Genomic DNA, 26,340 nt, shown 5'->3' on the forward strand with positions numbered 1-26,340 from the left:
TTAAGACCCCTACAGAAGAAAAGCTCAGTAAACTTGAAAACGCAGAATAGAAATTATAAAATTAAACACAGGAATAATAATATCAAAAATGAAAATACAATCCTCAAGCTCTGGGCAATTTCAAGTATCCTAATAGGCACATAATCGGAGTCTCCAAACAGAGAAAAGAGAGGGGAGGATCAAAAACATATTTGAATAAATAATGGCCAAAACCTACCAAATTTGTTGAGAACTATATACCCAGAGATTCAAGTATAACAAACACTCAGCACAAGAAATACATAGAAAACTACAACTAAACAGCTCAAAATCAATAATAAAGAGAAAATTTTCTAAGAAGTCACAAAAAATAGATATAGCATATACATAGAGGAACAAAGATAAGGTTTATAGCAAATTTTTCACTGGAAATAATACAAGCAAGATAGTGGAATACTGAAAGGAATAAACAAAAAACTGTCAACATAGAATTCTATACTCAGAAAGAAATGTCTTCAAAATGATGGTGAAATAAAGTTTTTCAGATATACAGAAGATAAAAGAATCACTCATAGACCTGCACCACAAGAAAAATATTAGGCAAAAGGAAAGTCCTTCAAGATAGAAATCTGGATCTATATAAAGCAATGAAGAGTACGAGAAATGCTAACTACTTGGGGAAAAAAGGAAAGCTTTGTTTTTATATTCGTTTCCTTAAAAGAGGGCTTCCCTGATAGCTCAGATGGTAAAGAATCCACCTGCAATGCAGGAGACTCCGGTTTGATTCCTGGGTTGGGAAGATCTGCTGGAGAAGGGATAGGCTACCCACTCCAGTATTCTTGGGCTTTCCTGGTGGCTCAGCTGGTGAAGAATCCATCTGCAATGCAGGAGACCTGGGTTCAATCCCTGGGTTGGGAAGAACCCCTGGAGAAGGGAAAGGCTACCCACTCCAGTATTCTGGCCTGGAAAATTCCATGGACTCTACAGTCCATGGGGTTGCAAACGGTTGGACACGACTGAGCAACTTTCACTTTCACTATTCCTTAAAAGATAATATACTGCTTAAATGAATAAGCAAATAGAAAGAAATCATGTTCCAAATGAATGAAAATCATGAGCAACAATATGCATGATATAAAAGACAAGAAGTAGTGCATAGTGACCCAATCTTGGATAGAACTATTCTTCACACAGAGCAACCAGTCTGTATGAAAGAACAATAGGAGATAAGAACAGGTAGATGCGTACCACGCTGCGGAGGGTCTTGTCTTAAAGGATATGTGAACTAAAATTGCTTATGTTTTTGTCTTTAAGACAGTGGCATGAATCAAGTGTGGTTGTTATTGTTTTATTTCCTATAGTTAATTTGCCAGGAGAGTACAGGACGGACTAGAAGGTAGAAACAGAAGACACATAAACCAATAAAGATAGCATTAAAGTGAAAGCAAAAGCTGCTCAGTTGTGTCTGACTCTTTGTGACCCCATGGACTATACAGTCCATGGAATTCCCAAGGCCAGAATACTGGAGTGCGTAGCCTTTCCCTTCTCCAGGGGATCTTCCCAACCCAAGGGATCGAACCCAGGTCTCCCGCATTGCAGGTGGATTCTTCACCAGCTGAGCCACAAGGGAAGCACAAAAATACTGAAGTGGGTAGAATATCCTTTCTCCAGGGGATCTTCCCAACACAGGAATTGAACTGGGGTCTCCTACATTGCAAGCAGATTCTTTACCAACTGAACTATCAGGGAAGCCAAAGATAGCATGGGTGTTAAAAATATAGCCTGATATAAAAATAGTACACTATAAAGAAAAAAGGGAGGTGATGGCTACCTAATGGGAAGGACTTAGTAATTAATTATACAGAGGACTCACAGGGAGGAAGGTTGAACAGAGAGTCATACTTTCACTCTAATAACCTCTTCCTTCAAAATTTCAGAGTGAATCCAAAAGGGAAATAAGAAACTTCGCTTGACTAGAAAAGTACTGTTTTTTTTCTTAACCATTTCATCCTTTGTGTCTCTGCCTATCCTATCTTACAGTGGTTGCTTGTTTGTTTGGTTTTAATTTTTGGCCATGCCATGCAGGATGTGGGATCTTATAATAGTTGTTTTTCAACCAGGGATCAAACCCATGCCCCCTACATTGGGAGTTTGAATTCTTAACTACTTGGCCATCAGGGAAGTCCTTATCTTATTTTTGTAATAGAATGAAAACAAAAATACAGAAGATACAGAAAAGTCAATGATGCTATGTTATATCCTGTGAAACAGAAACATAAAATCAGATCTCTATTGTATTATATCCTGCAGGCAAAAGGTCAAATACGTGAAGAAAATACTTGGAGAAGGCAGTGGCACTCCACTCCAGTACTCTTGCCTGGAGAATCCCCTGGATGGAGGAGCCTGGTAGGCTGCAGTCCATGGGGTCGCTAAAAGTCGGACACCACTAAGTGACTTCACTTTCACTTTTCACTTTCATGCCCTGGAGAAGGAAATGGCAGCCCACTCTAGTGTTCTTGCCTGGAGAATCCCAGGGACGGGGGAGCCTGGTGGGCTGCTGTCTATGGGGTCGCACAGAGTCAGACACGACTGAAGCGACTTAGCAGCAGCAGCAGCAAACTCTTCACTAACAACAAAAGATAGGACTGAAGTACCACCTCCTGATTCTCTTTGGTAATTTTAATAACAAGGCAAAACCATCAATTTAAATAAATCAAAATAAATGTTTTTGGATATCCATGCTTTATATATGTTGTGCCAGTAGCATATTAGTTCATATTCTATTTTATTGGATACTTAAGTTTTAAGAAAATGATTCAAACACATATTTCATGAAGTTATTGCAAAAACAGGAATATTTCAGAAAACTTGAAGGGACAGGAATAAAAAAAAGAAAAAAGGTAACAGAACGAAGTAAACTGGTAAGACTTCATACACTAATTTCTAATATTTGGCAATCACTGCTGGTGTTTGCAACTGTACAAGAACAACTGACAACCGTCCCTCCAGGAATAGGCATATGATGAATCACTTTCATTATGAAGCAAACATGATAAAAAGTGCGGATAACAATGGTGTCAAGGCTCGGTAATGGTCAGATAAGAAGAACAACTTGCAGCAACAGTCACTACCTGAAGCATGCCACTATCTCCCAACAGAAAGGATGTTGACCTTGTCAGAGGCCTGTGGGAACACCACCACATGCTTACTGGGAACATCAGGTGTGCAGAATAAGGACCTGATCCCTACAGAAAGCTCCATGAAGCAGCAGCCACCATCTAGGTCGGTGACCCACCTTTTTTAATAAGTTCGTAAGTAGGAGTCAAGATGTTGAGCTGGCCAAATCTTGTTGCTGGTTGTTATACTAACTTTCTAACTACTCAGAGTTGTGAAGGAATAATCATTTCCATGGCTTCTAGTGGGTAGCCATTCCCTTCTACGGGGCATCTTTCCAACCCAGGGATTGAACCCAGGTCTCCTGCATTGCAGGCAGATTCTTTACTGTCTGAGCCATCAGGGAAACCCCCTATTAAGCACTATTGCATATAATTAACGGAGAAGGCAATGGCAACCCACCCCAGTACTCTTGCCTGGAAAATCCCATGGACACAGGAGCCTGCTGGGCTACAGTCCATGGGGTCGCGAAGAGTCAGACACCACTGAGCGACTTCACTTTCACTATTCACCTTCATGTACTGGAGAAGGAAATGGCAACCCACTCCAGTGTTCTTGCCTGGAGAATCCCAGGGACGGGGGAGCCTGATGGGCTGCCATCTATGGGGTCGCACAGAGTCAGACACGACTGAAGCGACTTAGCAGCAGCATATAATTAAGAGGATAAATAAAACAACAAAAATTTTGGACCTCTCTCTCTCTAAGTTTTGTATTACTAGCTTTAACTTCATTTCATAAGGAAATGAACACTGAAAATAAAAACTATCCATTTGAAGAGAAAAATAACCAAAATGCTCCATGAAATTATAAAGTTAAGACATTTTTAAGTGCTGTTAAGCTAGAAGCATCAGTGTAATTCAAAATGGCAAACAGAAAATTGCACAAAATGCCTGAGTAGTTTTCATGTAATGTGATTTCATCTGTAAAAATACATTCCCAAAACACGAAGTAGAGGCAAAAAGTATCTCCTCAGAGTTTAAACACATTTCATACATCAAGCCTGGGCCGAATCTGATTTATTTTTGCTTCATTTTTTATTTATTTAATTAATAAATAATGTCAATACCTTCAGGATGTGCCTTCCTGGCTCCCCAGGGACCTCTATATCACTAGCTAAAACCTGAACAGCAAAGATGGAAAAAGAGCGTACACTCCCTATTATGGTTGAAGTCCAAAATTTATTCTGCTTCCCTAGCTTTATCTTGATTTAAGAACGCCATATTGACTGATTGTTTATCAAAATCCTCCTGAAGGTCAGAAGATAATTGGTCAACTGCAATATTATGTACTGGGCTTAATTATAGTAAACCGGTTATAAAAATAACATCCTCGTACACATACAGTCAGGAGCTATTTGTCATTTCCTACTAGGGAAACTACTGGAAAAGTAATTCTGTCTTCCAGTAAGGTCTCATTTGTAAAGACTTTCATATTCTTTGTAAATATCCTTCAAGTATCTGAACTATTCAAGTATCATATATTTCAGCATCTACGAAATTCAGAAAAATTATATTCTTTATCATATTAATGTTTAAAGTTCTAGACAAGTTTAACATACTCTTGTATTTATAATATATCAACTGTTTATATATGCAGTATTTTAAAATAATGTTGTATAATTATCAGCACTATAACTGTCTTTAATATTAATTCTCAAAAAAAAATTTCTTAATAAAGGTAAGGTCATATCCCCAAGGCCAACAAAGTAACAAGTTAGGCATGTTTGTTAAATAACAATAATAGGAAATATACACATATGCAAGGACACACACAAAATACACAAACATACATGGATGCGCACTTCCTGTATCTACGGCATACCAGGTAAATATTATGTCATTTTATTCTCTCAGGAACACTATAAAATGGGAGCTATTATTATCTTCATTTTGCTGCTAAGTCGCTTCAGTCGTGTCCGACTCTGTGCGACCCCATAGACAGCAGCCCACCAGGCTCCCCCGTCCCTGGGATTCTCCAGGCAAGAACACTGGAGTGGGTTGCCATTTCCTTCTCCAATGCATGAAAGTGAAAAGTGAAAGGGAAGTCGCTCAGTTGTGTCCGACTCTCAGCGACCCCATGGACTGCAGCCCACCAGGCTCCTCCGTCCATGGGATTTTCCAGGCAAGAGTACTGGAGTGGGGTGCCATTGCCTTCTCCGTATCTTCATTTTACAGATGAGTAAATTGAGAGACTTGCCATAGATCACAGTGCTGCCAAATGGTTGATCTTAAATTCACACTGAGTCTGACTCCAGCGAAAAAGTCAAAGTGTTAGTTGCTCAGTCATGTCTGACTCTTTGGGACTCCATGGACTGTAGCTTGCCAGGCTTCTCAGTCCATGGGATTCTCCAGGCAAGAATACTGGAGTGGGTAGTTATTCTGTACTCCAGGGAGTTTTCCCAACCCAGCGATCGAACCTGGGTCTCCTGCATTGCAGGCAGCTTCTTCACCGTCTGAGCCACCAGGGAATCCCAGAGCCCAAGACAAACTCTGTATATAGTTAACCTTAAACAGCACAGGTCTGAACTTTGCAGATCCACATACGCATGGATTTCCTTTCTCGGTAGTGAATGCTACAGTACTACATAATCCTTGGTCCTTTGAATCCAAGAATGGAGAACCACAGATGTGAAGAAAACACGGGAATGGAGGGCCAACTTTAAGTTATACACAGATGTTCAACTATGAAGAAGGTGGGGTCCTCAACCCCCATGTTGTTCAAGGGTCAACTGTATCTGGTTTGTAGCATGGACCAAATCAGCGAACATGAAACAGTGCTGCTCAGCAGATAGGGTGCAACAGAAAGGAACACAAAACAGGATACAAAATTACATACTACAACAGCAAATCCGTTTTTTAAAGTGTAGCAATGAGACTAGAGAGAAACGTGTCCACATTCCCCACTGAACAATGGTGAATTTGAGTTCATCTTTCTTTTCTAATGCCTTTGTACTCTCTTGAGCTTCCCTGTGGCTCAGCTGGTAAAGAATCCACCTGCAATGCGGGAGCCCTGGGTTCGATTCCTGGGTCAGGCAGACCCCCTGGAGAAGAGAAGGGCTCCCACTCCAGTGTTCTGGCAAAGAGTCGGACATGACTGAGCGACTTTCACCTTCACTTTGTGCTCTCAAAATTTGACAAAAACTAAGAACCTGTTTTACAATCAGGCCCAAAAAAACAAAAAAAAAAGTTAAATGCCAAAGTAAAGAAGTCTGACACTCTTCAAGAACACTTCCTCTTGTCAAAACTGCTTGTGTACTATCAGAGAGAACAAGGACTGTAAATGAAGGATAGGTGAAGATTATGGCTACTTGCTCCAAAAAGACCTGTGAGCTCTCCCTCTTATACCACCATCCAAGCCAGAAATATACACATAGTCTGATTTCAAACAGGAATATTTAAGAAAACAAAAAACAGTTTCAGAGAAAAAAAGGAAAAAATAGTAGAAATATTATATAGCACATAAGTTCTTTAGGAACATAAAGAAAGGTTTAACTCACTGATAGATGACTTAGGATAGTAAAAAGTAGAATAAAGTGTGTTTTTAAAAGCCCAAACTAATAAACATGTAGTTACATACTTAAAAATTTCCAAGGAAAAATGCTTTCTGTATGTAAACTTTGTATGTCATGGCCTATATTGTTAAGCTAAACATTATCTGCAGCATCTTATGCCACATATGTAAAATATCTGAACCCTGAAATTTTACATGTTCCCTCGAGAACTTAAAACTTTTCATTATCTCCTCCAATTAAAGGCCCTGTATTATTTTTCTGCTGTTCAAATGAAAGACAATTCTTTTTCCATTGTTTCTGAACTAGAGGCAAAAATGATTCTTTAATCTTACAATTTGCCTCATGAATTATATAGAAATCACTTAGCTGTCTGGTGTCTGATATCTGTCCTAAGTTGAATATTGTCATTAACCACATTTCTCTAAAGATCAGTGAACTACTCTACAAGTATCTGAGAGAGTACAACAAATTATTTTAGAGGACATCTAAGTATTTTTTTGTTGATAATTATAAGAACACTTAGAAAAAGCGGTGATGAGAAACACAAGTAGCAACCTTTTGACATTTCAGGGGGTTTTCCTCAGACAAAAGATTTTTCATTTCTAGGAAGCCAAATATACGCATTTAACTTCCTAGTCTCATCTGTTCTTACCAGTATCCATTTGCCAGACATACACGGAGCCGTCTGAACATCCCACCACCAGGTAATCGTCAGAAGGCCTCCACTTGATTACTTGAATGGGGAAAAGATGACGGGACGCCAGCATAATGCATTTTTTCTCTCGCAAACTTAGAAGTCCAACTGAGTGGTCACTGGCTACAGAACAGATGCAGTGCTGCACTCTTGCCTGAAAGAAAAAATAAATCTCAATCACATCTAGATTAAATTCAGAATAACATGGATCTGGTCCTCAGTGAAATCAAAATTAGTTACACATTCACCGCTGTCGAAAACATGAACCACAACACCAGGATGTGTCGAAAATTTTCTTCTTTTATATTACACCTAAAATGCCCAGTTCAATCATCACAACACTTTGAAAAAGACTACATTAAAACGAGTTTTAAAAAGGAAAAGACACCTAGGAAAAGCTGCTGCTCAAATCGGAAGATGACCTCACTAAAATGATTGCTATATACGAACAGACAGAGCTGGAAAGAAATTGACCTGTTATGATGTGTTCTCTTTCCCCGTCTGAACTTCCCTTTGCGAGCAGCTGGAGCTGTGGTCTGCAGCGCTTCTGTCTGTGACTCTGTCTTTTAGACCCATGCTCTTCCCTGCTCTTTTGCTCAAAAACAATACCCTCACGCTCCCTCTGCCACAAACATTTCCGAAGAGCCGCCATTTGTATTATCTGAAGGTGTGCTTCACAGCTTCCGCCTAGAACCTCAGCAGGCACACGGCCTCAACTAACATACAAAAGCTCAGTAAACAACCTGCTCTGTATTTCCTGCTCATCCCTGCTTTGTGCCCTTCCATCCCTTTTTAGAACAAGATGGAATATGATATAAACAATCAAAGACGGTAAAGATTTTCAGTAGCTACTGAGAACTGAATCCACAATGGAGAAAATTAAACATTAGTCTTTATATGTCTGAAAGACCATGTATAAGCAACTTAAAGCTTTGTAGTGAATTATTAGATTGTGCTTCCGGTTCACATCAAGGTGAACCCGTATGAAAATAGCCATCTGAAATTCATTACTGTGGCTATTTATTGAGGAGGAGAGCTAAGGCACTATATGTTAAGACATATGATCCCTGCTACAGGCTTCCCTTGTGGCTCAGCTGGTAAAGAATCTGACTGCAATGCGGGTGAGACCTGGGTTCGAATCCTGGGTTGGGAAGATCCCCTGGAGAAGGGAAAGGCTACCTACTCCAGTATTCTGGCCTGGAGAATTCCACGGACTGTATAGTCCATGGGGTCACAAAGAGTCAGACACGACTGAGAGACTTTCACTTTCAACTTCATCCCTTCTATGGGATCCAGAGGAGAAATTTCTCAAAGCTCATTCTGCTGCGCTTTGCCTGAGCAGACTTTTTTGGCTAAAGAACAGTATCTCCCTCATTGGGAAATGTTGACATGTTATCAGATGAGAAAAAGCAGGAGGCAGGGGCAGGGGGTGACCAGACGTGCATGGGAAACACAAGTTACAGTTGTTTTTATCCACAGAGCTTCGAAGAACCTCTAACCTGTAACAGGAGTATAATTATATCTACAGAGGGCCTACAAATATCTACATTCATTTGACCATCATAATCTCATAAGACAGTTTTTAAGGAACACACTTTGGGGAAGGCTGCTGCAACTGATTCCTTCGATGTTTTGGCTACTAGGAAACATAGGCCTGAATTTTCCACTCATAACAGAGGGGGTGTGGGCATACATTTCCGAACATGGACTCTTGGTGGGCTTATCTAGTTTCTCTCTCATGTTCTCTTCACTGTGATTTTGCTTTATTTTTATCTAACTAAATACTGTTTATTTCCTGTAAACAACCCAAAATCAATTTTTGAATGAAGCAGAACATTAGAAAAAGACAGAAAGATTTAACTCGTCACTTTGTTCTTTAATTCAGGTGTTTCCACCTTTGGTACTGTGTTAGCTTTATTTGTGCTTTGTGTTCTATAATGATATAAAAACTATAATCAGCATAGTAGCTATTTACTAATTTTCAAAGTTAAGAAAACTAAGTTCAGAAAGATCATGTTATAAACTGTTATTAAAACATCACATAGAATTTTCTTCACATCTTTTAAGCTTATTTATTTCATGCTTCCTAATAAGCATAAAACATTTCTTTCTTTAAAAAAGACATTAAGGACTAAAGGGTAGCTGACTATGGCATGTAAAACTTCACCTTGTAATTAAACAGTAAGTCAGACTACAGTGGCAAACTACAAAAATATCATTTAAATACAGGCAATGTTAGAATATAACATGGCAGAAATATGACATAATGTCTTTATTTTCAATTACTTCACACTACATAAGGTATTTTTGACTTTGACCAGACATACTGATAACAGAAGACAATAGTTTAGGGTGAATAAAAAAATAGTAGTTTAGTACAATGGAGAGTTTGCATTTCTACAAATAAACATTAATACTGACTTTGCATTTATCAAATATATCCATCATTCAATTTACAAAAAGATGACTGCCACATGAATGGTTACCTATTTGTATTTGGGGCTTCCCAGGTGGTGCTACTGGTAAAGAACCCACCTGCCAATGCAGGAAATGTAAGAGACTCGGGTTCCATCCCTGGGTTGGGAAGACTCCCTGGAGGAGGGCATGGCAACCCACTCCAGTATTCTTGCCTGGAGAATCCCCATGGACAGAGGAGCCTGGCGAGCTACAGTCCATGGGGTCGCAGAGAATCCAATGCAACTGAAGCCACTTAGCATGCACACACATTTTCTATTTTGCAATGAGGATCTGTGAAAAAGTAGCTGTTTTATTTATTTTTCTTACCAGAGAAAACAAATCTAACAGTGATCGTTTTCTCTGTGTATGAGTCACTGCAAAGAACTGTTTCTAAATAGCGTTCCTTTCCCACTACTCACACCCTTTAATCAGGCACTGATGAGAGAACGTGCCCTCAGTCGCTCAGAGTCGTATCCGACTCTGTGTGTGCGTGCGTGCTCAGTGGCTCAGCCGTGTCTGACTCTCTGCAACCCCATGGACTGCAGCCCACCAGGCTCTTCTGTCCATGGGATTCTCCAGACAAGAATACAGGAGTGGGAAGCCATTTCCTTCTCCAAGGGATCTTCCCGACCCAGGGATCAAACCCACGTCTCCTGCATTGCAGGCGGATTCTATACCACTGCGCCACCTGGGAAGCCTCCTCAATCTTTAAACTGAACTAATCCTTAATTAACGTCACACATCTAACTCGCCAACTTCCCAGTCCCCAAGTTGACAATCATTTCATTAATGTTCACATACATTCCTATCATTCCCTTTCATAGATAAAATGAGCCCTAGGCGGGGGGAGCTGAAGTCTGTTTGTTAAAAAGGTGAATTTTTTATCGATAGTCTTTACTCTGGTGTTTTGCAAATTATGTTCTATTGGTGGATCTCAACATCTGAAGTGATAACAAAACTGAGAAGCGTTCTCTCTCGGCCAAGCATCTCCGACTACAGTTTACAAGCTGAAGTATTCCTGTCCTAACGGAGAACCTGACCTCCAGCGCCAAATCCTCATGAGAAGTTTTACCGTCAGGACTGTCACCTTTGTCATGTATATACAGGTGGATAATTTTTTTTTTAATTCAAGAAAATGCAATCCATCTTCATAAAAAGATTTAAAGTCTCTACATCATCTTAGCACCCTTATTAGTAAAACACAAAGCAAAAATTAAATCATAGCAGAGGATGTGCTTTAAAAAGTAGATTGTGGGGTGTAATTTTCTGAAGGAAAAAATAACTGAACTCCAAAAATTCTAGTTTTTCATTCTCACATGATACGTTCTTTTCTGACATCTGTATTTACATTAAGTACGTTTTAAAGAGTAGTTCTGTTCTTCACTCACACAGTGCAATAATGGTGAGAACTGGTACATGACATGCCCCATCCACAAAAATGTGTTTGGCCCCAAATAAAAATGGTATCAGTTCAGTTCAGTCACTCGGTCGTGTCCAACTCTTTGCGACCCCATGAATTGCAGCATGTCAGGCCTCCCTGTCCATCACCAACTCCTGGAGTTCACACAAACTCATGTTCATCGAGTCGGTGATGCCATCCAGCCATCTCATCCTCTGTTGTTCCCTTCTCCTCCTGCCCCCAATCCCTCCCACCATCAGAGTCTTTTCCAATGAGTCAACTCTTCGCACGAGGTGGCCAAAGTATTGGAGTTTCAGCTTCAGCATCCGTCCTTCCAAAGAACACCCAGGACTGATCTCCTTTAGAATGGGCTGGTTGGATCCTCTTGCAGTCCAAGGGATTCTCAACAGTCTTCTCCAACACCACATTTCAAAAGCATCAATTCTTCGGCGCTCAGCTTTCTTCACAGTCCAACTCTCACATCCATACTTGACCACTGGAAAAACCATAGCCTTGACTAGAGGGACCTTTGTTGGCAAAGTAATGTCTCTGCTTTTGAATATGCTATCTAGGTTGGTCATAGCTTTCCTTCCAAGGAGTAAGCGTCTTTTAATTTCATGGCTGCAATCACCATCTGCAGTGATTTTGGAGCCCAGAAAAATAAAGTCTGACACTGTTTCCACTGTTTCCCCATCTATTTCCCATGAAGTGATGGGACCAGATGCCATGATCTTCGTTTTCTGAATGTTGAGCTTCAAGCCAACTTTTTCACTCTCCACTTTCACTTTCATCAAGAGGCTTTTAGTTCCTCTTCACTTTCTGCCATAAGGGTGGTGTCATCTGCATATCTGAGGTTATTGATATTTCTTCCTGCAATCTTGATTCCACCTTGTGCTTCTTCCAGCCCGCATTTCTCATGATGTACTCTGCATAGAAGTTAAATAAGCAGGGTGACAATATACAGCCTTGACGAACTCCTTTTCCTATTTGGAACCAGTCTGTAGTTCCATGTCCAGTTCTAACTGTTGCTTCCTGACCTGCATATAGGTTTCTCAAGAGGCAGGTCAGGTGGTCTGGTATTCCCATCTCTTTCAGAATTTTGCAGTTTACTGTGATCCACACAGTCAAAGGCTTTGGCATAGTCAATAAAGCAGAAATAGATGTTTTTCTGGAACTCTCTTGGCTTTTCCATGACCCAGCGGATGTTGGCAATTTGATCTCTGGTTCCTCTGCCTTTTCTAAAACCAGCTTGAACATCTGGAAGTTCACGGTTCAAGTATCGCTGAAGCCTGGCTTGGAGAATTTTGAGCATTACTTTACTAGCGTGTGAGATGAGTGCAATTGTGCGGTAGTTTGAGCATTCTTTGGCATTGCCTTTCTTTGGAATTGGAATGAAAACTGACCTTTTCCAGTCCTGCTGAGTTTTCCAAATGTGCTGGCATATTGAGTGCAGCACTTTCACAGCATCATCTTCCAGGATTCGAAAGAGCTCAACTGGAATTCCATCACCTCCACTATCTTTGTTTGTAGTGATGCTTTCTAAGGCCCACTTGACTTCACGTTCCAGGATGTCTGGCTCTAGGTCAGTGATCACACCATCGTGATTATCTTGGTCATGAAGATCTTTTTTGTACAGTTCTTCAGTGTATTCTTGCCACCTCTTCTTAATATCTTCTGCTTCTGTTGGGTCCATACCATTTCTGTCCTTTATCGAGCCCATTTTTGCATGAAATGTTCCCTTGGTATCTCTAATTTTCTTGAAGAGATCTCTAGTCTTTCCCATTCTGTTGTTTTCCTCTATTTCCTTGTATTGATCGCTGAGGAAGGCTTTCTTATCTCTCCTTGCTATACCATCCATGCAAACGAAAATAAGCATCTGAAGAGTTAGGTCTAGTTTTACTGTAATGAGCAACAGCCTTGAAATAGCCAAAATAATCAAGACTGAAAACAGCAACAACAAAAATTAGTATTACTAGGCCCAAGAAAGCACAGTTATTAGAGGTACTTAACTCACAACGAAAGAGGTTCTTTGCTTTTAAAACATGGATTTAAATAAATTTAATTTTTCTTCTTTCAAGAAAATGCTAGTCCAATTTGTATGAAGAAAACTTGCCTAGAGCAGAAATGACCCAGATACAGTTAAAATCTCATTAATTTTGATCCCACTAATTAATTCTGAGTTGATGGTTACCTTCGCAGGCTGTGTAAAAACAAATTAATGGTCTAAAGAAAGCAAAGGTCTAGCCTATTTAAATGTAAAAAGAAAAAAAGGCCATTCAAGTACCACTTTGGTATTAATTTTAATTCAAACAATGAACAGAGTAATGATAAATAATTCTCAACTACCTGCTAAATGAAAGCATTTAAAAGATTTGCTAAAACACAATTAACTTGGTTTCTTATCTATTCTCAAAATTATTGAAGAAGCACTTCTTAAAGAATATTTCATAGTTTCTTCACTCTGATTTAGGCCTAGCTTCCTCACAAATAAGTTGAATTTTAGTACAATTTTTATTATTAAATTATTAAATTCTAGAGATCTCAGTTACTGAACATTTACTTCACCTATAATGACTCATTCTATAATTTGATTAATTACATTCTACTTTACTTTACTTTCTTCCATTTCAACCTGGAAAAGTCACCTAAACCTGACTTAACCCCAAGGATATTTTAACAAGGAAAAGACATTTAAATTGTGCATGTAAAGTAAAAATACAAAGAACTAAAAAAATATGAACCTCTTATCTTTAAATTATTTGAAAAACATTTATGTTCCAAACTTGTTTGATCAAACACCCATTCATTAGAACTCTGTAATGTATCCTCACTATATGTATATTTATAAATTAAATATGTACTTGTGCCAATACATCATGTATATTGTAAAACATGCTCAAGAATATATATTTTAAAAGGATGATTCAGTTTAAATAAACAAATTTAAGATGAGATATTTTCTTAAATGTCTTGCAAGAACTTTATGTTAGCAGTAGCCAATACCTCAAAGCATAATATTTATCTTTAGGAAGGTTTCACTGTTAATGATAGTGAAGGTAAATACATATTTTATATACTGAGTGGCTCAGTTGTATCTGACTGACTGCGGTCCCATGGACTGCCGTCTGCCAGGCTTCTCCAACTATGGAATTTTTCAGGCAAGAATACTGGAGGGCGTTGCCACTTTCTACTCCAGCATATCTTTTTGACCCAGGCATCAAACCCAAGTCTGTTGCGTCTCCTGCCTTGGAAGGGAGATTCCTTACCACTAGCGCCACCTGTAATCAAGAATTGTATGGCTGTCCTCTTGCCAGATTGATCAAGTGATCATTGTTTGAACCTGATAATGGGGCTAATAAAAGGGCATTTCATTTTCACTGGAAATATCTCCCAGCATTATTTGCCCTGCTCATTTTGTGACGGCGGGGTTAAGACCTGTACAGCACGATCTGCCAGCTCTCATAGAAAACGCACTGTCACCGGGAGCACACCCATGAGAGCACTGAGGTCCCCCGGAGGCAGCAGGCCCACGCAGAGCCCACGCAACACGCACCCTCTAACGCGTGAACCAAGGGGAAGCGCTGAGGTCCCCCGGAGGCAGCAGGCCCACACAGAGCCCACGCAACACGCGCCGTCTAACGCGTGAACCAATGGGAAGCACTGAGGTCCCCCGGAGGCAGCAGGCCCACACAGAGCCCACGCAACACGCGCAGTCTAACGCGTGAACCAAGGGGAAGCGCTGAGGTCCCCCGGAGGCAGCAGGCCCAGGCACAGCCCACGCAACACGCGCCTTCTAACGCGAGAACCAAGGGAGAGCACTGAGGCCCCCCCGGAGGCAGCAGGCCCACGCAGAGCCCACGTGACACACGCCCGTCTAAGCGTGAACCAAGGCGGGCATCGATGTCCTTTCATCCAGTAAATGTTCATAAGCTCAATTTGTTAAGGTTAAAAAAAGAATAAGAGGTTTAATATTTCATTCCCTTGCCCCAACCAACTATCTCACAGATTCCACTTTAGCACCTGCCACTATCAACTGACTTATAGGGTGTAACACACACCATTAAAAAAAAAATTTTTTTTTTGTTATGGAACAGAACTCGTACAGCATGGACTGAGCATCTGATCAACTTGGTCAGTACATTACAGGTAAATATTATTCAAAATCATGTTCCAACCACTGTATTAGTTCTTTCCGAGAAGGAAAAGGCACCAACAACATCAGAAGTTAATTAAAAGCAGGGGCTAATGAAAAGCAATAGGTAAAAACACTTACTTTGATTTAATGAAAAAAATTAAGATAATTGGTGTAAGGAAAAGGAGGACAATACTGAACTGAAGCAAATATATTCCAAGGTCAATTATTATTTTTCAAATAATTCTGATCCTCAACCAATAAGCACTACCTGAATTTGCCAGTAAATAACCTTCACGGTTCATTAGTGCTGAGCAGCAGAATGCCACAAGCCATCACAGGATCTGAGAGTCAGAAAGTACCACCTAGGTCATCCAGCCTGACCTCACGCATTTTACAAGACCTCATTTTAAACTGTTCCCAGAAACCTCTTATGTAACCCGTTCCTAAGCATCTGCCATGAATTACAGAAACTAGAGACAGCTAGTTTATTCCACCCACCAGCTCTCTGGGGAGATTATTCTGCTTTCCAACAATTCCCAATGTAAATTATATATATATAAATTTCTTTCTGCTTTTGCTAATTTGTTTTCTAAACTGTTCTTTTCTTCTTATCATTCCAGGAGCAATCTCTTAGCTGCCCAAAACAAACTTTGTCTGAATATTCTATAAATATATGAACACTAACTATTGTCTCTCCTTTTAAATATGCCCATCATTCAACAAGCTATAAATGACCAGCTTCTTTCACTCATAAATCAATCCGACTATTCTCTTAATCATTATTTCCTGACTTCCCAGAACTCTTTCTCTGGAACATAAATGCACAGTTAAGATGCATCACTTATCACTTTTAAATATTCTACCTGAAGGGGAAAAAAAGAGCCTACCAATGTTAAGCACATTTCCACACTTTCACAAAACTAGATAAATTTTTTTTCAGAAATCCATAGCTCATCCTTCTTAAAACATGGGGGGAGAGGGTAGAAAGCTGTTTCTTTCATGGGTATTTTAGAAAATAAGACCACGTGGTCCAACTGAAGCACTGACCAACGATCTAATAGGATACTTATGTTCTACATGAAAATAAGACTTTTAGGGACGAGTTTTAATATCTTTGTTCATTCGCCGCATATAAAAAATAACAACGAAGAAATAGAGGACTAGTCAGATTCCATATCTCTTCAACTGCTTCCTGATTAATAAAACAGCAAATAAATATGAAGAATTTAATGGATGATTACAAAGATATCCCCTATCAGAGAAAAATATATTTAATAAATGACATTGAGATAACCTGTTATTTTAGGGAAGGACAGATGATTTTTACCTTTCCTCACCCTACAGACATAAATAAACTTCAGAGAGATTAAAGTACTTGATGTTTGTTTTAATCCAGCCATTGCTTTTTAATAAAATGTCAACAAATTTCTAAACGGGGTAAGATTCTAGGATTTTAAAATATGAAAGAAGCTAAATAGAAATAAGGATAAAATAGATTACATAGGAATGGAAATTATCCCCAGGTTAAAAAAAAAATCAAAAGTAAGTAATAAGTCAGAAGAAAATTTCAACAACAATAACAAAAAACACATAAGCTTAATATTTCAATTAAGTTAATCACTAATTAAGCACTAATTAGTGTTTAATTTATTAAGCACTAATATCCCCAAGAGAAACAAATGAGCAAAGGACAAACTATGTCTCAAAAAGAAACAAAAATTCACTAAAATCCTTATAGAAAAATTTCATAATCTCTAGTAATCAAAGAAATGCAAATTTCAACAATAAAATACTCTTTACACCTATCAATTTAGCCAAAGACTGTAGAAATTATAATACTAAACTACCAAGATTTATTGGGGTCTTACTTTGTGCTAGGTATTACTACTCTAAATGCTTGGCGGTAACTCATCATGGTCTCACGACAACCCTTTGAAGTAGATCCTATTATTATTTCCATCTTACAGATATAGAAACTGAGGCATGGAAGTAAATAAAAACATCTTGTGTGGCAAGGAACCATGAAATGGGCACTGAGGGCAGAAAACAACTTGGTAATCAACCTCAGTATTCTTAAAAATGGTAATACTGTATTAGACAAAAATTCTGAGGTTCTAATCCAAAAAATATTCATGATATTAATCCAAGGAAATAGTCATAAATGAGAACAAGTTTTACAAAGATATTCAATATTATTTACAATAGTTCAAATTGGGTACAACCTACATATCCAAAGCAAGAGAACTGCTAAGTAAATGCTGTATGCTCATATAATGTAATGGTATACAATCATTAAAAATTACTTTCACGAACGAGTGTAACTTGAGAAAGTATTTGTTAAAATAGTAAATGAAGATGCAACGTGCACAGATAACTATATCTACAATATAATCACAAGTGCAGTAAACGGACTTTAAATGGCCAGAAGGACGTCCCTGGCTGGCTAGCGGTTAGGACTCCATGCTTCCGCTGCAGGGGGAGTGGGCTGGATCCCTGGGTCAGGGAACTAGGATCTGGCATGCCCCACAGAGTGGCCAAAAACAAGACTAAAAGGCTAGAGGAAAAGATAGCAGAATGTTAACTGTGGTCGGTTCTCTTTTATGTAGAAGGATAACAGGACACCTTTACCTTCTTAGTTACCTGTTTTCAAAACTTTTAACTGTGTATATGTGAAATTCATAAAATTGCAGTTAGAGCTTACATCATATTCCTAAAAGCAAGTAATGCGTGACAAGGAAAAGAAGGTAAAAGTGGGCTAAAACTCCAAACCTAAGTAATCAAAGATGAAAAACTAAAACATAAATTACCAAAGAACAGAGCCATGCACAGTTCTCTGAAGAAAAATCTGAAACATGGGAATTGAAAAGAATGGCTGTTTTGGTCTACAAAGTGAAAGATACTCGATAAATCAGTTATTTAAAATTAAGCATGCATCAAAATCATGCTTATGTAAATCAGTAACTAAAAATATAGTCAAAGTTGGAGAAATGCTACTATTTTCAATACATAATTACATCTAATGGGGGGCGGAATGTATGAAGGTCAAGTTCAGGCCCTCAGGTTGGACTGAAAGAAGGTGAAAGTCACTCAGTCGTGTCCGGCTCTTTGCGACCCCATGGACTATATGGTCCATGGAATTCTCCAGGAATTGGAGAATTGCCTTTCCCTTCTCCAGGGAATCTTCCCAACCCAAGGATCAAACCCAGGTCTCCCGCATTGCAGGCGGATTCTTTACCAGCTGAGCCACAAGGGAAGCCCAGGTTGGACTACTTAGGATCAAATTCCAGCTCTGCCACTTGCTGTGTGACCATGAGCAAGTTACTGAACCTCTCTGAGCCTCACTTCTCCGTACAATGCGGTTAACAGCAAAAACCACACCTCACAGAATCACTATGAATTAAATGAAATATACACAAAGAAATCAGCATAGAGACTAACACATCATGCATACAAAAGATGATAGTACTTAATGTTATCTTTACTATTATTAGTGTTATATCAGTATACCACAAATTCTGCTTTTTTAAATGTAGTTGTATCTACTTTCTGAGGCCATTGCCAGTGTTTAGGTATTCAAACAGGAAATGTGGAGACAGCTATAATTTTTCTATTCCATGAGTTTCCCCTTTTCTATATTTTCTTCTCATATTAATAGCTGTGTTTTAATTTACTCTGAATAGTTCCACTTACATGATCATTATCATCACTCACATATTATCTTAACATTAATGAAGTTTTTGGCACTTTTAACACTTTGTGTCAACAAAAGCTTTCCATACAACAGCTCAATGACCACCTTCCACTGTTCCTGTACATTTCCTCATCACACATTTTTTTCCAATGAATTTACTTGGTAATTTTTTACTTCATCCCTTTAAAACATAAAAATAGTTTAATTTCAATTCTATATTTATGGGTTTCAGAGGCTGAGACAGTCGAATCTGAAGACTCTGAAGACAGTCAAAGGTTCTTTTAAGGAACTCAAAAGTGTTTTATCCTTTCCCCTGCCCTACAGCAGTCAGCTGTCCCAGTTACTGTCCAACCCGGACCCAAACCTGGAGGACACAAAGCCAGGAACTACCCTCCTCCGTCACGAAGAGCCTTGCTTCTTAGACTGCACTGAGTTACAGGCGTGGGGCCACTCGTCCTCCTCCTCCTTTCTGCGTCCCACCTTGAACTTGAAGGGCCCCATCCATCTGACCTGGTAACTCTCAATCTGCCTGCTTGGCTTCAACCTATTTATTCCTGGAGGTAAATTACTAGAACATGGATGCTAAAAATATCTCTTGTTTTACAAAGGATCCTGGCTTGCTTTTTAAGTCTCTGTCAAAGAACACAGAGAAACCTAACCTCCACTATTATATACCTGGCCCTTGAGAGTACCTGGAAAGGTACGCTCAGTCACTCAGCTGTGTCCAGCTCTTTGTGACCCCATGGTCTATAGCCCTCCCAGCTTCTCCGTCCATGGAATTTTCCAGGAAAAGATACCAGAGTGGGTTGCCATTTCATTCTCCAGGGGATCTTCCAGACTCAGGGATCAAACCCATGTTTCTTGCATCTTCTGCATTGGTAGGTGAGTTCTTTACCACTCCACCACCTGGGAAGTCTACCTAACTGAAGAGTTACCTTAAAAAGTAACTCATATTTTTCTAACGATTCCTGCCATCTTAACATAAATCTGAATTCATTTTAAAATTGCTTTATGATTAAGCTATTCAAGAAAAACCGTCTTTGCTCGTCATCACAATGCTTAGCACGAAATCACTTCTGACTATTAACAAAAATAAACTTCATGCCCAATGTAACATTCTGTGCTACTAAGAATATGACTAAAGATCTAAAGAAACCTCTCCAAACAGAAGAATATCTAAGTTGCTAGATTAGGGGGTTGGGGAGTATAAATGGGATTAACATATGCACACTACTATACACAAAATCAACAACAACGACCTACTGTATAGCACAGGGAACTATAAATTTCTTGTAATAACCTATAATGGAAAGGAATCTGAAAAACAATACTATATATATATAAATAAAACTGAATTAGTTTGTTATATACCTGAAACTAATACAACGCTGTATAACCACTATACCTCAGTAAACCAACCTCATAAGACGATGATGAATTAATTAATTTCTGTGATGTTTGACACAATATTCGCAGAGCTGGAATAGGAATATAATCTGTCTCATTACTGTTGAAGGAATCCCTCACCGACAGTTCATATATTACTGATTCCCCCAGCTTCCTACAAAAGAGACGGGTGTACTATGCTACTTGAATATATGTATACTATCCATAACAGGAAAAATTTATCTTTTATAGTGAACAAAATAGTATGATAGTAGTGAAAATTTGAAAACCATGCGGGAATCAGAATAGATAACCAACACAGTACAGTACTGGTATATTAAAGCATTTGTGCTTTCGAAACGAAAATAAGTGCTCTCCATTCATACATACTCTACAAACAGCTTATAAGCCTAGAAAATTAACAAGGTTTAAAAGATTATAAACAGAATGAAGAATTATGAGGGTAAATAGGGATACAAACCTATTCCTAAGCTTTTGAAGGACAATTTGGCAATAACTATTCAAAAGACTTGAAAAATGAATATGTCCTTTTAGAAAGCAATTCCACATTTAAGAATTTATCCTCAGAAGTGATTCAAGATGTGCAAAAATATTTAGTTATCCTAATTTTCAGCCCCACTGCTGATAACAGAAAAAAATGTTAGAAAACATCATTCTGAAATTTGATAAAATTACACAAATTATAGACTATAATCAAAAACGATGCTGTGCTGAAATACACTCAGTGGCACAAAAGTGGCCGGACTATCTTTAGAAAATATATTGTGTATAACGATATGTTATATAATTTTAAAAATAAAAATTAATTTCAAAAAGATGACGCTCAATACATAAAAACATATGAAAACAGTCTCAAAATCTACGAGAATGAAGTGTTATGGGAAAAAACAATACTACAACAGACTATGCACATTGTGACCTATTTTAGAAAAAGGTTAGTTCTGCTGCCTGCTGTTGGTTCCTTTGCATCACCAAAGTTTACTCTACTTGGCTTCAGGGACCATGCTAAAATTACAGACACTGCTTTTTAAATGTAACATCCAAACTGAATTAATAACAAGAATCCAAATTCAAAACGGTAAAGATAAGGGCTAACTGGGGCAGAAGCTTAGGAGCATGTTCAGAAAGAAAGGACAACAGATTAAAAAGAAAACCTAATTTGTCCGCTGTTCTTGCCGGCAGTGAACTTCACAGGCAAGTGAATACCACACACTAGCAAACACATGGTCACATATACAAACATAATTGTCATATCTGTTGCCAAGAGCTAGGGATTTAACATTGTCAAACGAAAGCAGAAACAGGTTAAATGCCTGACATTCGCACTTTCACAAACCCATGCTGCCCCCTTCTGGATAATTCTGGAGGTATGTGACAATAAAAGTTTAATAAGATTTAATGAGAAGGGGCAGGAGGAGAAGGGGACGACAGAGGATGAGATGGCTGGATGGCATCACAGACTCGATGGACGTGAGTTTGAGTGAACTCCGGGAATTGGTGATGGACAGGGAGGCCTGGCGTGCTGCGATTCATGGGGTCGCAAGGAGTCGGACACAACTGAGTGATTGAACTGAACTGAACTGAACTGAACTGAATCAGTTTTTTAAGGTGCTTCCCTGACAGCTCAGCTGGTAAAGAATCCACCTGCAATGCAGGAGGCCCCAGTTCGATTTCTGGGCTGGGAAGATCCGCTGGAGAAGGGATAGGCTACCCTCTCCAGTATTCTTGGACTTGTAGCCCAAAGGAAGTTAAAAAATCATTTTTAACTAATCTTTAGAAAAAGGTTAGTTCTGCTAACCTTTTGAACTAATTTTAGAAAAAGGTTAGCAATGGCACCCCACTCCCGTACTCTTGCCTAGAAAATCCCATGGATGGAAGAGCCTGGTGGGCTTCAGTCCATGGGTTCGCTAAGAGTCGGACACAACTGAGCGACTTCACTTTCACTTTTCACTTTCATATGTTGGAGAAGGAAATGGCAACCCACTCCAGTATTCTTGCCTGGAGAATCCCAGGGACAGGGGAGCCTGGTGGGCTGCCGTCTATGGGGTCACACAGAGTCGAACACGATTGAAGTGACTTAGCAACAATAGCAAGTGATAATCATCAGTTAAAAAATCATTTTTAACAAATCTTTTAAAGACCTGAGCCTATATGTTCACACTGCTACTGCTACTGCTAAGTTGCTTCAGTCGTGTCCGACTCTGTGCGACCCCATAGACGGCAGCCCACCAGGCTCCCCCGTCCCTGGGATTCTCCAGGCAAGAACACTGGAGTGGGTTGCCATTTAGGAAACACATATATATGCTTCAAAATGCATTTTGAAACATTTTCCAAAATTTACGTTCTAAATAAAGTTCTAGTATTAGTAAAAAGCTCTGATAATCCAACCATCCATGCCAATGAGAAAGGGAATAATATATATTTACTAAAAGTAAATAAAACATGACAGTTTACAAAGTCAGTTTTTGTTCCCTTCGATCCTTCTTCCCCCCACTCCCAAAAGCAAACAGAATCTGAATTTGGTGCGTATCCTCCCATTCAATTCTCATAATTTACCAACAGAAGCCTTAAGACGCCTGCCCTCTCTGGCGCCGCCCCTCCTCAGGCTCCCCGGCACCAGGTGCGCTCTCCATCTACACTAGCCTAGAGCTCAGACTGTGGAAATTCACTCAAGCCTACTTCCGACAGCTGCTCAAATAGGAAAGCATTCTACCTCTAACCACTCTGTGCTGCTTCAATGTCTCAGTTATTAGAAGAATATTAAACTAAAATGCTATATTTATAAAGTACAAAGCACAGTGTAAGATACAGAACAGACCAGTGGTCACCAGTGGGGGGGGGGGGGAGGGGGGGCAGGGAGAGGAAGACGCGAACCATGGGGTGTGGGACAGGCGTGAGCACGCACTGTGCAACACGAGGAATAGAGCCAGTACTGTGCAGTAAGTGAATGCAGCGTAACCTTTGAAAACTGTATAAAAACAAACAATTAAACAACAGTATAGAAAGGCTCTCTAGAATTATAAAGTACTGCTCTCAGGAGGAAGGGAATGACATAGCTGGAGAACAAAAGGATATTTATTAATATCCTTCAATGCTTTTTGCACTGAGTATTCCTATTTATAAAATATTTTAAGACACTACAGTCAATAATATCCAAAGTGCAGATGAAAACTGAAAACAGTAAGGCACCTAAAATGTTAACAAGCCTGCTTTTTAGAAGATTTTTCTAAAAAGTCTCCTATATGAGTATTTGAAGTGGCAATAATATTTAACAATAATATGAAGGTTCCACTTTAAATCTGAATCCTAGTAAAACTGCCTATAAAATCTTATATATCTGCATAGCAACATATAAGGTCAAAAACCACTCGCTTAAAAACAATAAACACAACTTGAAATGACAAACAAAAATGGCACAGAACTTCATTTTATATTATGTTATGTAATTCAAACAGTATTTTAGTAGATAGTTTTACTTCTATTTCTTCTCATATACATGTATATTTCACATGCATATATAGTATACCCACCTCTCATACATATATACATGTACATATTTCTTTCACATTATGGATAGTATATTTTGCTTTCTTAATAAACCAAACCACACACACACAAAATTAAAAAGTTACCTCAAACTGAATTTTTTCTCTACAGTCCATAATCTTAAGGAGAAAGCAACAGAAATGGCAAATAACCTAACATCAGCGATCTCAAAACCAGAAGTTCCAGGACCCTCCGTGAAGTCAACACACAGTCAAATCTCATGGGTTTTCTGAGAGTTTAACAAAGCCCCTGGTTTCTCTGAGCACCCACGAGACACCCTACCCTCGCCCGCCAGAGCATTTCGTTCAGATCTCTCCTTTGTCGTTTATAGTCGACACTGTAACAGACTTCCTTAAATATTCACCTGATCCTCCTCCTAAAATATGTTTACATTTCTTGGAACACTGAAATACATTACTTGGCAGACACTAATTCTACCCAAAAACATTCTGATTTTTTCCCAGTAACCCTTTGGCACTTCACAGTCTTGAATTACTTCAATATTTCGTATCTCAAAGCATATCGTCAGGAAACTTTTAGATTTTCTTTAGTGTACTTTAATTCTTGAAAACAATCTATATCCATATAAAAGTTAAATCTCAGCTAACCAGTTTATTCAGTGACTCAAATTCAATTTCAAAGCACTCTGCCTAAAAGGAGTTTTACAGTTTTGGAAAAAATATATACATATATAAAATTCCTCTAAAAATTGAAAAACTAAAAACCTTTAAAGAACAATAAACATAAAATCTATTCAAATTAGGTACTCTACATAATGCTATAGGCAGTGTTTCCTGTCTAGGAAAATGTTGAAATTTTTAAATAATTAAAATTCCTATAAATAGTTCATTAAAAATAAATATATAGGGTCACTGAGTCTGGCACTAAATTAATGCTAATGTATAGCAAGAATCTGGAAAGATCCTGGGGAAAAAGATGCTAAAACAGTATAAAGATGAAGGAGTGGGGAAAGAAAGAATGACAAAGAAATGCCTAGACGGCAGGCCAATAAGACGCGCATCTGTGGGGCCGCGGAAGGGCACACAGCCTGTCCTCAGAGCTCATCTCCAGCCACAGTGTCTTTTCTACCCAATAGGCGGGATTTCACTTTTTGTTCACTCTCTACAGAGGCTAGGAAACAATGAATTTTGCTCAGTACTTTTTTTAAACAACTTTCTACATTTTAGTAAACAAGAAATGACTATACATTAAGAATGAAAAACTCATCATAATTGTACATCTTAATGATAATTTAAGTCATTGCTAAAATACAACCAACATTTGTTTTAGAACATCTTTTCCTGAAAAAAAAACTTACAAGAAATCAAAACTCACCTCCTTTCTCAATCTACCTGAGATAAAAACCAAAACTCTTACTACAATCCAAAAAGCAGATGACAAACTTTTTAGTATTGTAGTAAATAGTTACAATCTTCCAAGTACCAGATCACTTAAAAAGTAAAAATATTTTTTGCTAAAAGAGAATGACATTGGATCAATTTATGAGATGGACAATTTAAGCATTAGAGATAGCATTTGATGTCACTAACTCTATAATATCAGCAGAACAGTCATTTGCTAAACATTCAGCAAATATCAAATCCTTAGCTTTTTATTAACCAGTTAGGGCTCTCTGATTTTCAAACACATTAGCTGCTAGGCCTAAAATGACCAGCTAAATGAACAGGTTATTAGCTAGGCAGTTGTTAATGCCTAGTCATTATTAACTGCTGCTGCTGCTGCTGCTGCTAAGTCACTTCAGTCGTGTCCGACTCTGTGTGACCCCATAGACAGCAGCCCACCAGGCTCCCCCATCCCTGGGATTCTCCAGGCAAGAACACTGGAGTGGGTTGCCATTTCCTTCTCCAATGCATGAAAGTGAAAAGGGAAAGTGAAGTCGCTCAGTAGTGTCTAGCTCTTAGCAACCCCATGGACTGCAGCCTACCACGCTCTTCTGTCCTAGGCAGTTATTATTTACATCTTATATTATCACAAAAACCAAAGCAAATGTGTCTTAATCAGTACTTTTGAAAGTTAATTAAAAGCAAGAAAATTCTACTGTTAAACCTATAAGCAAATTATTTTCCAAGAACCAGACTTCCTTGTTGGTACCTCTCTTCACACTGTCCAGGAAACCAGCTCCTCTGGCTGGCGCCTCATCTAGTGAGAAGACCACTTTCTGTTTAGTTGCATATATGTCCATATCTTAGCTTTTACTCACTATGAAATATTTCTAAATGCAATTGATCAAAACATTTTATTAAACATGCACTTGAAATTTTTTAAAAAGAAACCAGAAAATGTGCTCACATACATAGGCTAGAAATATACATATGTTAATGCAGTT

At 38.7% G+C, this 26,340-nt stretch overlaps 1 protein-coding gene across 4 annotated transcripts in view; it reads right to left on the reverse strand.

Annotated features, from left to right (window-relative positions):
- The window catches only part of WDR7 (WD repeat domain 7), a 354,190-nt gene that overhangs the window by 278,765 nt on the left and 49,085 nt on the right, over positions 1–26,340 (reverse strand). For all 4 annotated transcript variants that reach the window (XM_006055285.4, XM_044934616.2, XM_044934618.2 and 1 more), the window contains exon 13: positions 7,317–7,512. In XM_006055285.4, the coding sequence (XP_006055347.2) occupies positions 7,317–7,512 (196 nt within the window). The remainder of the gene's footprint in view (positions 1–7,316; positions 7,513–26,340) is intronic.

Source organism: Bubalus bubalis, chromosome 22 (assembly GCF_019923935.1).
Source record: "Bubalus bubalis isolate 160015118507 breed Murrah chromosome 22, NDDB_SH_1, whole genome shotgun sequence".
In the NCBI taxonomy this organism is placed as follows: domain Eukaryota; kingdom Metazoa; phylum Chordata; class Mammalia; order Artiodactyla; family Bovidae; genus Bubalus; species Bubalus bubalis.